Source organism: Mobula hypostoma, chromosome 2, assembly GCF_963921235.1.
Source record: "Mobula hypostoma chromosome 2, sMobHyp1.1, whole genome shotgun sequence".
Lineage (NCBI taxonomy): Eukaryota > Metazoa > Chordata > Chondrichthyes > Myliobatiformes > Myliobatidae > Mobula > Mobula hypostoma.
This window is the reverse complement of record NC_086098.1, coordinates 101,341,736-101,355,626: the sequence shown is the minus strand read 5'-3', so window position 1 is coordinate 101,355,626 and position 13,891 is coordinate 101,341,736. Positions and strand designations below refer to the sequence as shown.

General features: G+C 39.9%; 1 protein-coding gene across 6 annotated transcripts in view; it reads left to right on the top strand.

Moving 5' to 3' along the window:
- LOC134342318 (glutamate receptor ionotropic, kainate 2) overlaps positions 1 to 13,891 on the top strand; it is a 534,599-nt gene that overhangs the window by 423,243 nt on the left and 97,465 nt on the right. For 5 of the 6 annotated variants that reach the window (XM_063040301.1, XM_063040302.1, XM_063040303.1 and 2 more), the window contains exon 13: positions 9,775 to 9,855. The exons of the other annotated variant lie outside the window; for it this stretch is intronic. In XM_063040301.1, coding sequence (XP_062896371.1) covers positions 9,775 to 9,855 — 81 coding nt within the window. The remainder of the gene's footprint in view (positions 1 to 9,774; positions 9,856 to 13,891) is intronic. 6 annotated transcript variants of the gene reach the window in all.

The window sequence follows — 13,891 nt, the reverse complement described above, 5'->3', positions numbered from 1 at the left end:
AAAGATTAACATATTGAATATAATATGAAAGATCAAGTGATGGAAAAGCTTAGATTTGCCCCTCTGAGACGGAGGTGGAAACAGAATCACTTCATGCCTTTGAAAGAGAAATGGATAAGAACTTGAGGAACAGCAACTTAACAAACTCCCGGGTAAGGGTAAGAGCAGGGAACTGAAAGGATTGATCAACGGATCTGGCATAGCTGGATGGGAGAAATAGCCTCCTTATGTGTCGTAACATTTCTAGGATTCTATGAAGGAAAGGCTTGCACGTACATAGCTCCAATTCATGATTTTGGGCTATGTCAGTGTATTTTACAGTCAATGAGATACTTCTGAATTATTACATAGAAACATAGTAAACCTACAGCACAATACTGGCCCTTCGGCCCACAATGCTGTGCCGAACATGTACTTACTTTAGAAATTACCTAGGGTTACCCATAGCCCTCTACCTTGTTTTTATTGGCAGTGTTGCAATGAACAAAACATGGCAGACAATTTATATAGAGCATGGCCATCAAAATAAAAATGTCATGATGAGCAGATAATTTGTTGTAGTGTTGCTGTTTGAGGAATTGGCTGGAGTGTGGTGATAGACTTCCTGTTCTTCATGTGCTTAGAACTTAGATGTACATTATTACTGAGATTACAGACATGACCTTGGTCTCACACCTTTTCCAAATGAGTGCACTTCCAAACAGGAAAATGACATATAGTTTATGATTTTACTAAATTTTAGAGTTCATTCAATTAGACTCAATTAATCTCATTTCAATTAGATTAGATAATGCTGGTGAGAACTGGCACGTAGCAAAGATGAAAACCTCCGAATCATCATCATTCGAGACTATTTTATTTCCCATCACTTGAAGTGAAACGTCTATAATTATTTACATGAAAAGCAATTAAGGACGTGTATTAAGTAAAGACAAAGCCACAGTTTGCAGGGTAGATTGTAATATTGGAAGCGTATGGCTACATTGCATTCATTGTATTAATTCTAGGATTTAGATATTTTCTAGAGATTCAACACAGTAATGGGCCCATGCCCCCCAGTTATACCCATGTGATCAATTAACTTATTAACCCGTACATCTTTGGACTGTGGGAGAAATTCAGACACCCAGAGGAAACTCATGCGGTCATGGGAGAACATATAAACTCCTCACAGGCAGCGGTGGGCAATGCACCCAGGTCCCAGGTGCTGTAATGACATGATGCTAACTACTACACTACTGTGCTACCCCATGCATTTTGTTTATTCGTAATTAAACTTATGATATATAAAGTAAGGAGTACAAGGACGAGCAGTGTGAGAGTAGGCATTGTAGAGCTAAAATCTCACTATAAAGGAAGTCTTACAAATACCGTAAGCACCAGGACAAATTTGTTGGCTGTTGCAATACATTTTGGAATTTAAGTGATCTTCATTCCTCTGGTTGGAACCCTTTTTGTAGATGCCTACCTTGATGTCTCATTCTAAAAGTTGCTGCATGGTGTGAAAGCTAATATCTTTGCCTTGTGTTGATAACAGAGACAGGTATTACCTGTCCTTGTCTCATTTCCAAATGTAATAGAGAAGGTATTTGCTGTTTTGGATGATGCACAGTGCCTAGTCAAGCAGAATTCTTAGTCTTGGATGGTGTCAAGCTTAAAAATTATTGGATTTGCACTCATCCAGGTAAATTCAGATGCGCTTCATGGACAGTAAAGAGCTTTGTTGGGTATCTGAGGGCAAGGCATTTGCTATGTGATACCCAGCCTCTAACCTGACTGGGGGCAAGACAAAGTTTATGGATATAGCACCACTACCTCGTCATACGATCAAAGGTACATAGAAATTTTAGAAGGATATTCAGCCCAATTGCTTTACTAGCCTGCTCCCACCATCCATTTATATTATATATTTTCAGAATGTGGGCATTGGTGTAAGAGCAACACTTATTGCTCCTTCCATAGCTACCTTCAGAAAATAGTGGTTAGTGGCCTCCTGTCGGTGCTGTCGTCGGTCGGTGAAAGTACTTCACCAGCAAGGAGTGTACTTCCAAGTCAGGAAGCTGTTTGAATTCAAACTTGTTTAAACTGGTAAGGAGCCTGTATTACATGTGCTGCCTGTAAGGGTAGCAGTTCTGGGATGTATTTCTGAAGGATCTAAGATGAGAAACTTCAGGGTATCCTGTAGCTAGTAAAGCCAATATGCTGCTTATGGAGGGAAGAATGTACAAAATAGAGCAGCACAACACAGGAACAGTCTCGTTGGCTCTTGAGATCCATGACACTCATGATGTCAATTTAAACTAATCCATTTGCATGAACATAGTCAATATCACCCCATTCCCTGCTTGATCAAGTGCCTATCCAAGTGCCTCTTAAATGTTGTGCGCATATCTGATTCACACACAAAATGCTGGAGGAACTCAGCAGGCCAGGCGGCATCTATGGAAAGGAGTACTGTTGACGTTTCAGGCCAAGAACCTTCATTAGGACTCTCGGCCTGAAACGTTGACTGTAAGTTTCCACAGATGCTGCCTGACCTGCTGAGTTCCTCCAGCATTTTGTGTGTGTTGCTTTGGATTTTCAGCATCTCCAGATTTTGTCTTGTTTGTCAATGTATCTGTGTATCTGCTTCCACTACTTTCCTTAGTGTAATGTTCCAAGCTCCTACTACTCTTTGTAAAAAAAGAGCTTCCTTCATTAATTTCCTCATGCTTGTCCAGTTTGTCTTTCAGAAAGCCTTTGATAAGGTCCCACATAGGAGATTAATGAGCAAAATTAGAGCACATGGTATTGGGGGTAGGATACTAACATGGATAGAAAATTGGTTAGCAGACAGGAAACAAAGAGTAGGGATTAACAGGTCCTTTTCAGAATTGCAGGCGGTGACTAGTGGGGTACCGCAAGGCTCGGTGCTGGGACCGCAGCTATTTACAATATACATTAATGATTTAGATGAAGGAATTAAAAGTAACATTAGCAAATTTGCAGATGACACTAAACTGGGTGACAGTGTGAAATGTGAGGAGGATGTTATGAGAATGCAGGGTGACTTGGACAGGTTGGGTGAGTGGGCAGATGTATGGCAGATGCAGTTTAATGTGGATAAATGTGAGGTTATTCACTTTGGTGGCAAGAACAGGAAGGCAGATTATTATCTAAATGGAGTCAAGTTAGGAAAAGGGGAAGCACAATGAGATCTAGGTGTTCTTGTACATCAGTCACTGAAAGCAAGCATGCAAGTACAGCAGGCAGTGAAGAAAGTTAATGGCATGCTGGCCTTCATAACAAGGGGAGTTGAGTATAGGAGCAAAGAGGTCCTTCTGCAGCTGTATACGGCCCTGGTGAGACCATACCTGGAGTATTGTATACAGTTTTAGTCTCCAAATTTGAGGAAGGACATTCTTGGTATTGAGGGAGTGCAGCAGAGGTTCACAAGGTTAATTCCCGGGATGGCGGGACTGTCATATGCTGAAAGATTGGAGCGACTGGGCTTGTATACACTGGAATTTAGAAGGATGAGAGGGGATCTGATTGAAACATGTAAGATTATTAAGGGATTGGACGTGCTAGAGGCAGGAAACATGTTCTGGATGTTGGGGGAGTCCAGAACCAGAGGGCACAGTTTAAGAATAAAGGGTAGGCCATTTCGAATGGAGTTGAGGAAAAACTTTTTCACCCAGAGAGTTGTGGATCTGTGGAATGCTCTGCCTCAGAAGGCAGTGGAGGCCAATTCTCTGTATGCTTTCAAGAAAGAGTTAGATAGGGCTCTTAATGATAGTGGAGTCAAGGGATATGGGGAGAAGGCAGGAACGGGGTACTGATCGTGGATGATCAGCCATGATCACAGTGAATGGCGGTGCTGGCTCGAGCGGCCGAATGGCCTACTCCTGCACCTATTGTCTATTGTCCTCGTGCAATTCCTCATGCTTATCCAGATTGAACTCCATCTGCCCATATTTCCATCTGGTTTACATCCTGCTATATTCTTTGGCAACCTTCCTTAGTATCATCAGCCCACTTACAATTTCACCTTACAATTATATAAAAAATACAGGAAGTGATACAGAATGCCAAGCCTCTGATCTGTTCTGGTGGCATCAGTGTTTGTGTGGCTGATCTGGCTGAGCTTCTGGTCCTTGGTGGCCTCGGATGTGTTGATGCTGGGGTGGGTGTACTTGCTGATGATAAATCCATTTGAATATGAAGGTAGAGGAATAAATGCTCTCTTCTTTGAGACATTCTTTGCCTAGTACTTTTGTGGCATGCATGTTACTTGCCACTTATCCACCCATATCCGAATGTTGTCTAGGACTTGCTGCCTGGAGGCATGTTCTGCTTCATTTGCTCAGGAATTGCCAATGAAATTGTACATTATGCAGTCATTAGCAAATATCCCCACCTCAACCTTATAATGGAAGGAAGATTATTGATGAAGCAGCTGAAGATGGTTGGGCATAGGACACTACCATGAGGTACTCCTTGAGTGTTGTTCTGGAGTTGGAATGATTCACTACAGCCACCTTCCTTTGTGCAAGATATGACTCCCAACAATTGGAGTGTTTTCCCCCCACGTGATGTCTGAAGACTCCAGTTTTACCTGGGCTCCTTGAAGCCACATTTGGTCAAATGCTATAATTTGCCACCAGAGTTCAGATCTCACCCATATTTCCTTAAGGCAATGCTAAACCCTGGAGATAAGTTGAATGGTTCTGATGAAACCCAAGCTAGGCAGTAGTGAACAGCTTATTGGAAAGTAGGTGCACGCCACCTTACTCGTTCAGCATATTACCCTCGCCTCTGCTCATCATGTATTTATTTGGCTAAATGTCACATTACTAATTGTCTCAACTATTTCAAGTATTACATTGAACATAGGCAGGCTGAAGATTGTTTCACTATTGTAACATTTATGTAATTGTGTTCTTGCCAAAAATTAGGCAGGGCTCTCTCAGAAAGTAGGAAGTACAGGGTAAATTTGAATCAGTATGAGAATCAGGTTTATCATCACCGGCATGTGTCATGAAATTTGTTAACTTAGCAGCAGCTGTACAATGCAACACATGATAATATAGAAAGAAAAAAATAAGTAATTTCCAAGTAAATCAATTACCGTACCTATATATGTAGATTGAATAGATTAAAAATAGTGAAAAAACAGAATTGATATATTTTTTTTTAAAAAGTGAGTTAGTGTTCATGAGTTCGATGTCTATTTAGGAAAGAGTGGAAGAAGCTGTCCCTACAATTTGCTGTGAAAAGCAGGGAAATGTAAAGGATAATAAGGCATCTGAGCAGAAATAATACAAAATTTGAAAATTAATATTGCATTAAGGTATCTACTGCATATGCATTAGGGCTAAGATTATCTCTTTCCCTGACAGACAATGGGAACCCCTCTAGTTGGCCTTAAGCTTCCAACATCCAGTATTTTGCTGAGGAAACCCTGCTTCTGGACCATAGTTTTTTTCAAATGTTGGTGGCATTCAGAGATATTTTAAAAGTATAATTAAAAATTCAAATTCAAATATTTTTAAAGTGTTAAAAATAATGAATAAATAAAATTAGCTAAAATACTGAAATATATTAATAAGTAATTAAAATGGAACCAAAATAGTTTGTGATGTAGGCTCCCTTCCCTTTTGCTTTACTGGCATATATTTAGATAATAAATTTACTTGATCTTTGAACCACATTGGAATTAAAATGGGTCACTGAATTTCTTTGAAGATGTGAGAGATGATTTCCTCAGTGGTCTATCACGCACTCCATGCAGTGTTCAAACTGGATTGAATTAGAAACTTCAAAGCTATATGAGAAAGACTAATTTCTAAGACACTCAGAGTTCTCAGTAGTTTTTTGTGTGTGTTTAGTGCACTTGAATAGAGCATATTGTGGAACCTTTATTTACTTCACCTGATCATCTGTCAATAGAGCTCAAGACCCTCCTCCAACAAATGACAAATGATGGTAACACATTGCAATAATGAATTTATTTGGACCAATATTGTGGAACATCTTAAGACAAGGAAAAGAAAACTATGAACCACTGGACTCTGAATCTAGCTGCATTGAGGCTTACGATATGTACTTATGTAACTGGCAGCTGTTTTCACCATTATCATTATTTTCCCTGTAAGTTCATGTACATTGTTCAAGTCCTGTCTTGCCAAGGCTTGAAATAATGTAAGAATATAACAGCTCCTGATCTCCCTCTTGTGATCCTTGAAATGTGCATGTATGCTTGCCACACCCAGACAGGGTTAAATTTGAATGTGAGACCTCCTGCCTGTTGGGTACCTCTCAGGTGACCCTTGTCTATGCTCAAATGAACAATGGGTAATTAGTCAGGATGGCAGAAGATCTTTGCTGTTCCTGGACCATATCTCAGTGTCCCACCCTGTCCATAGTAATACACGCTTAGCACTCAAATACTCAGTTGATGAATAAACCACATGATTTATGAAGGAAATTGCAACGGGAATGTTTCCCGCAGGGACGTCACTTTACTTCATTTCATATTATGTTCATTGACCATATTGAAAATAGAAAAGAGAAAGAAAATTGCCCTTGACTTCAGTAATTTGTCAAGCTAGGTTCAAAGTTCAAAGTAAATTTATTATCAAAGTACATATGTCACCATACACAACCCTGAGATTTGTTTTCTTGCAGTCAGTCATAGTGAATACAAGAAACACAATAGAATGAATGAAAGACTGCACCAACAGGATGGACAAACAACCGATGTGCAAAAAAAAACCCAAGAAACTGTGCAAAAAATGAGCTGAAGAGTCCCTGAAAGTGAGTCCATTGGTTGTGGGAACATTTCATTGCTGGAGTGAGTGAAGGTCAGTGAAGTGATCCCCACTGGTTCAAGAGCCTGATGAGTGAGGGCTAACAACTGCTACTGATCCTGGTGGTGTGGGTCCTGAGTCTCCTGTACCACCTTCTTGATGGCAGCAGTGAGAAGAGAGCACGCCTGGATGGTGGGGGCCTTTGATGGATGCTGCTTTTCCTCTGACAATGATCCATGTAGATGTGGGGTAGACTTTACCTGCGATGACCTGGATCATATCCACTACTTTTTGTAGGCTTTTCCGTACAAGGGTATTGGTGCTTCCATACCCCGCCATGCTGCAACCATTCAGTTGACTCTCCACCACGCATCTATAGAAGTTCATCAAAGTTTTAGATGACATTCCAATTATTCGCAAACTTCTAAGAAAGTGGAGGCACTGCCATGCTGTTGTTGCGTGCTGCATCCAGGACAGATCCTCCGAAATGATAACACCAGGGAATTTAATGTTGCTGACCCTCTCCATCTCTGATCCGCCAATGAGGACTGGCTTATGGACATTCAGTTTCCTCCTCTTGAAGGAATAATCGTCTTCCCTCCTTTCTTTACAATTGTACGAAGTTTTTAAAGGCTGACCTGTATGTGTCTGACTGTACTGTCTGATCAATCAAATCAAAGCTTATTCAATGATTGTGCTATTGCACTCAATGGTCATTCCATTAGCTGCTTTGTTTACAGTCGCTAAAACACTATTGCTTATGCACTGCAGACCTGTCCATCTTCTTGTGTGAATGGACCTCCAACTCTGCTAAGAACATGCCCTGGCTTTTATAAACAGTGGGACAGTGTCACATTCTGCTAAGATGGTCACTGAATTAACCAATCTCTTGCTTGGGGCCGCAACTCCAGTAAATATCATGATTGATGAGAAAAATGTTTCTAAGACCTTCAAAAAGAAATTCTTATTTTTTTTCACAATTCTAGAAAAAGTTACAAGCAAATACTTGTTGTTTGATCAAAATACTCTGTACCTCCATGTTTGCTCTTATGTTCCTTGTCCATGATATTGTTCTGGCATCATCATAGTTTTGTGATATGATATTCATAGGTTTTGTGATTAAGCCCCACCCAATCTGACCCATAACCTAAAGCCAGACCAGTAGTGTTGGGGTGGAAAAATGCTGCCTATCAATAAGACATTTGTATCTGCTTGCTTCATTTATAAGAGATTTCATGGTACATTTGATAATTCATCCAATAACCAGCGCTAAAGATTTGCCTGGCTATTTATTTCATTTCAATTTATAAGGGATCAATTAGCCACCAAATTTGCTTACAAGAAGACTGTGATTTCAAATGAAGTTGCCTATGAAACACTGCATCTTAAAGGTGTGAGAACCATTGAATAAATTTAGGTCTTTTGTGCTGGATTTAAAACCTGTGGACATCCTACTGCTTCCTGTAATCCTGCATTTTGAATACCAAATATGATATTTCCTGATCACGTCCTAATTTCCCTCATTGCAATGTTCAGGCTGGAAAATGTCTATTTGGAGATTTTTGGCCTGGAAATTTTATCTCACGGACATGCTATTTGAATGACTAAGCATGATTTTCACTGCATTTTTGGGGAAGCAAGAGTTGCTGAGGAAATTCTTGGCTTTATTCCTTCCAGCTTGGAGTTTTCTGCACGGTTGGATTTTGTTTAGTAATTAAGCATAGTTTTACTTCTTGCCTATTGAATCAAATATATATCCATATTCCATTTTTATTTTTGATAAGACTCATATATTCCTGTATCGTGGCAATATTCACTTTGCAGTACAAGAGCAGACAAAGATAGGAATCAGAACAAAGTGATTACTTTTGTCACAGAAGCCACATCACCCAAGTTTTCTTCCTTCTGTTGATAATTCACAACAGGGCAGATCTTTTCTCTCTTTATACCCTTCCTTATCACCATTAGGTGTCACTCAACATCTTGCTTCAGCAGCAAAGCACCTTTGTCCCCAGACTTTAGTGCTGGAAGAAAAGATGTCATGTTTGACCAAATGGATTTTTCTTGCTGAATTAACAGTCTGGTACCCTTGCAATTTGTAACAGTATGGACCAGTTTGCTTATCACACAGCACATTCATTCTAGAGTCAATTGTTGTTCAACCATGTGAAACTGCTAACCATAAATCTGTTGCTATTCATTCATGAGAATCCGTCAGTATCCAAGCTTGCTGCCCATCCTGTAGCAGAAGGTTTCATTGAAGAGACAAAACCCACTTACTTTTCCCCTCAATATTTTTATCGTATCCTAACCATAGATTTCATTTATTTTCATTCACTCATTCACAGACCAATAGTTAAACATTTCCAAACTCACAATTGCAAAATTGTAATTAAGATTTGATTATTTATTTTAAGACATCAGCACTTAAAGATTATGTTATCCTGTTGGACAAGTAAAATTTAAGATTTAGAATTGCTTCTAATAAACTATTGCAATCTTAAAATCACCAGATCGGCCAACTGTTAAAGATACAAGTAAGAGATTGGCTGCAATTCTGCTTAACCGTTTCCATTCTGGTCCATTAATTTTTGCATAGTCCCTAACAATCTGCCGGGGGAATTTAACACAATGAGCAACATCTGTGGGGGAAGGGAACTGTTGACATTTTGAGCCAAAACCCTGCATTGGGGTACAGATGCTGCTCACCTCACTGAGCTCCTCCAGCAGGTTGTTTGTTTCTCCAGATCCCACCATCTCCAGTCTCTTGTGTCTCAATATTTTCCATAGTTATTGTCCATGACATCGTCTTCCATGTTGTTTTCTCATTAAAAATGTGCTCCCCACGTGGTGTTAAATTTCTTCACACGTAAGTCTAGTCTCTGTGTGTTGGCAAATTACTTGACCAGGGATTTCAGCAAGCGTATTTGTTTGTCATTGCAAAGTGCAAATTTGAGCTAATTTTTCCCTTTTTCTGATGCAGAAAAACAGAGGCCAGTTGGAGTGTCATTGCCCCTTCTGGTTGCGCTGAGCTAACTTACACAGAAATGGATCTTCCTACTCGGTATGGCTAAGTAGAATACGGAGTAGTGTAGGAACAAATTCAAATGTCATTTTACAATGCCAGTTCTGAAATGAAAAGTATGCTAATACTTATTTCTTTCATGCATTGACTGCCAGAGAAAGGGCGGGGGGAGGGTGAAAGGAGCTTTTTCTTATATTTAGGCAGCACCGTAGACCTTTGTTAAAACTGTTTGGCTTTGTGAGAAGTATCATTGGCTGTACTGAGGTAGAGGACTTTCTACAGAAAACTCTCCACTGACACTCAGAGGCTACTCGTTACAGTGAAAATTTTCCAGGTTGTTGAAGGCCATTCATCACAACACTGGAAGTGTCGGGGAGTTTCTGAGGAAGGTATCCTCAGCCCGGCCATTTTCAACTGCTGCATCAATGGCCTTCCTTCCATCATCACGATTGTGAGTTTTTTGAGGATGCTTCCACATTATTCACTCCATTCACTACTACTTCAATAATAAGGCGGCCCAGGCTCTTTGCTGGAGCTGGATAACGTCCAGGCTTTGCCTGACAAATATACCAAATGAATGCTGTCTAATGCCATCAAGTCAACCTGGCCACTGACATCTAAAAATGGCACAAATATGTATCCAATTCTATATTACAGGAGCACCCTTACCTGTCCCCTTCTGTATCCGAGGAGGACTGGTGATTTCAGATATCTAAGTGTGGCATATTAATTACCACAACTTTAAGAGCAGAGCAAAGTCTGAGTTCTGTACAACCTGACACAGCTTCTTAACCTTCAAAGTCCTTTTACTCTGTACCAATCTCTCTATATAAGCTACAGTCAACAGAAATGGGCTACCTATGGTTGACCAGAGTAGATTCCTGCAAAGAAGGATGGAAGTGGAGAGGAAACAGAAGGGAATGTCTCTGATTGGCTGAGGATCAAAAGGGACTGAATAATAAAAAATGATGGTTGTGCCAGCTGAGAGATAGTTGTGAAGGCTTGTTAGTCAATGCTGATTTGAATGAAGAAGTATTAAATAGAAGGGGCAGTGTTTTATATCTCATAGTTCCACTATTGATTTATTTTCCTCTCTTCAGTCTATTCATCTCCATCTATTTACATTTCCTTCACACAGATCAGCTGTGATTAGCAAGCCTTTACCGCCCTCTCTCAACCAGTGCTGCTATCACTTTTGGTATATATTCCTCCTTGGTCCCAATCCCATCACAGATATTTCCACTCTTCTCTTCACTTCTCATTCTCTGCCATTTAAAACATGATTGATTTCTCTCTTATCCTAGTACTAACAACGTCATTGATCTGAATGTTGAACTCTATTTCTCTGTCCACTGTTGCTGCCTTGCCTGCCATATATCTTCAACTTTTTATGCATTTATTTGAAATAATGATTAATGATGTTCCTTAAACTGAAGCTTTAGTCCTTTCTTGTTGTAGAGATACAGACAGGGATGGCACTGCAGAAGTAAGCTTGTTTCTATAATTGGATGCTATTGGGGTATATTACACAGTACAGTCCCAATACTCTGAAGAAAAAGGAAGTCAGATGCAGATAGGAATGTCAGTCCAATGTTTGACCATGAATACTGCTGAAAATCTTGAAGATTATTGTGGTTGTTATTGATGACTGTTGATGGTCCGAAAGGTCAGGAATTGAGCTATTTGCTCTAATGTAGCCAATCTCTGCACTAGTCTTACAGCTGTGGTCCTAATGTCCTCGGGTTAAAGTCATCTTCTGAGTAGCAACCTACGGATGTGAAACATGAATGCTTTGAAAGCTATACCTGGCAGTAACAAGCAAATGCGTGATGTTTGATGCCATGTTTTTGCACACCATTTTTGGTACTGTCAGCCAGGCATGCATAGCAATGAAAGTCAGGTGAAGACAACTAGGCTCTCTCTTCTGCAATTAATTTTTCACACAGAACTTTGTAGCAGATGCCACTTGTCAACTGTAGCCTGGAGCATATCCAGGCATTGCTGTTTTTTTTTGTGCTGGTGTCAAAGTTCAGTGCTGCTGCCATGTGCTGTTCCATTATTGGAGTTGAACACTGCAGCAGTGTCTGCAAATGCCGCCTTGCCTGACCCTGTGATGGAGGGAAGCGATTGGTGAAGCAGCAGAAAGTAGTTGGGCCATTGACACCTCCCTGAGGAACTCCCTGAAACACGTCCTGTGCTGTTGAATTTTAAAGTCAGACGAGACCCTGGTTTTGTGTCTCTGCTGACTGGGACAACCAGAAGATGTGGATGGAATGAGTGGGCTGGGCAGAAATCATGAATGAAAAGGCAGAAAACAGTATTTAAGTTAGACTCAAAACTGTTTGGAAAATCAAGCGTTCATGCCATAAGCAGCACAGAATAACACCAATTCATAGTCAGTGCTAGGTTATCACAAGCAAGGTCTTGTCATTAATACCTCTATACAAGTCCCCTTCAGTAGTATTGAAAACATGTTCTGTCATCATCTTGATGGTGAGAAAATCCAAAATGGTTTAGCAATGTAGCATTTTATATATATTATTAATATAATTTAAGTAAATTCCATCTAGATTATTTAAGATCAAGCTGGTTTACTTAGTTACTTTGAAAGTAGAAGGAAAGTTACAGGTAAAGAAGTCTGAATTGTTCAGAAGGAAACCCTAAGATGAAAGTCCTTCTAATTAAGCTGTAATTTCAAAGTCTGGTCTAGTGGTAAATGTGATGACTGAGAGGAGGTTGAGTGGTTTGTATGGCCCCAGACTTCTACTGTCCTAGATTCCTCATTATATTGTGGCAGCTAATTGTGCTTTGGACATAAATGCAGGAGTTACGATTAAGATACTAGATGACAAAATCTAAGCTGGTGAAGTGAGGAAGAAAGTTATGCCATTTAGAGTGCAGACCATGAAATGGGCCATGGGAATAATTTAAATTAGCTGCGGAAAAGTATCAGTGAAATGGTTAGCTGTGCAAAATGTGACATATGAAATTTATTTCAGAGGAAAATCAGATAGTACATCTGTGGGAGGCTAATAATGCAAAGGAATGCAAAATCGTTACTAGTGTGCTGGACTGTAGAGGAACAGAGAGGTTTTGTATATACCCTGAGATCCCTGAATGTGGAAATGGTTGTGAAGGCTGAAATAGAGAATCTATGAAGAGGGATGATATACAGTTATCTTTAAAAATCTGGTTTGGCCTGAGAATTCACTGCCTCAAAAGTGGTTGATGTAGAAGCACTCCCATATTTAAAAAATATCTTGATAGAGCTGTTGAGGTAACATTTGTACGGAAAGAGAAATAGAACATGGGAATAGCTTGAGTAGCTCTTTTTAATCCCAACATGGACATGATGGGTCACAAATTTCGATAGCTTTGTGAATCTGTGAAGGCCATGTGCGTAAACCTAACTTAGAAATGTCAGCACAATCACTGCTGATACTGCTGTTCTCATTGGTAGGCTGTTAAAGAGCCATTCATCAAAGCGAAGAAGGAAGAAACAGAAAAAAACAATATATTTCCTCATGCTGGTTTAATGAACACGTTTGCTATTTCTGTTAGCAATTATCACCCCACAACAATTCAGGTTTAATCTTGGATGCAACGTTGCGGGTAATGTGTCCATGATTAGGTCCTGCCAATTGGTGAGTTCACACATTTTTCTAAAATTTAGTCTGTTGTGGTTCAAGGAACTAGGAGAGTGAGCTTAAAATATATCTATTGCCATTCTTCAGCTCTCTCGGTGGATCTGATTATGGTCTAGTACTTTCATATAATTACAAGGAGAATTCAGTAGATTTTGCTCCTTATGCACTTATCTCTGCCACTGTTTTCATTTTCTGTTCTGGGCTGCCAAAGTACTTTACCTAACTATTGTAAGGCTCTACCCTAGAAGACTATGCCATGGGTGCCTCTTTTAGGTAGTACATTGAAAATTAAATCAATTGAGTTTTGGATGCTAAGGGAGCTGGAGCATACAAGAAGCAGGCAGGAGTATACTCTAACTAAGAGGTTGGTCATTATATATAATGCCAGGGCAGACTCAATGGGCTGTCTGACCTATTTCTACTGATGT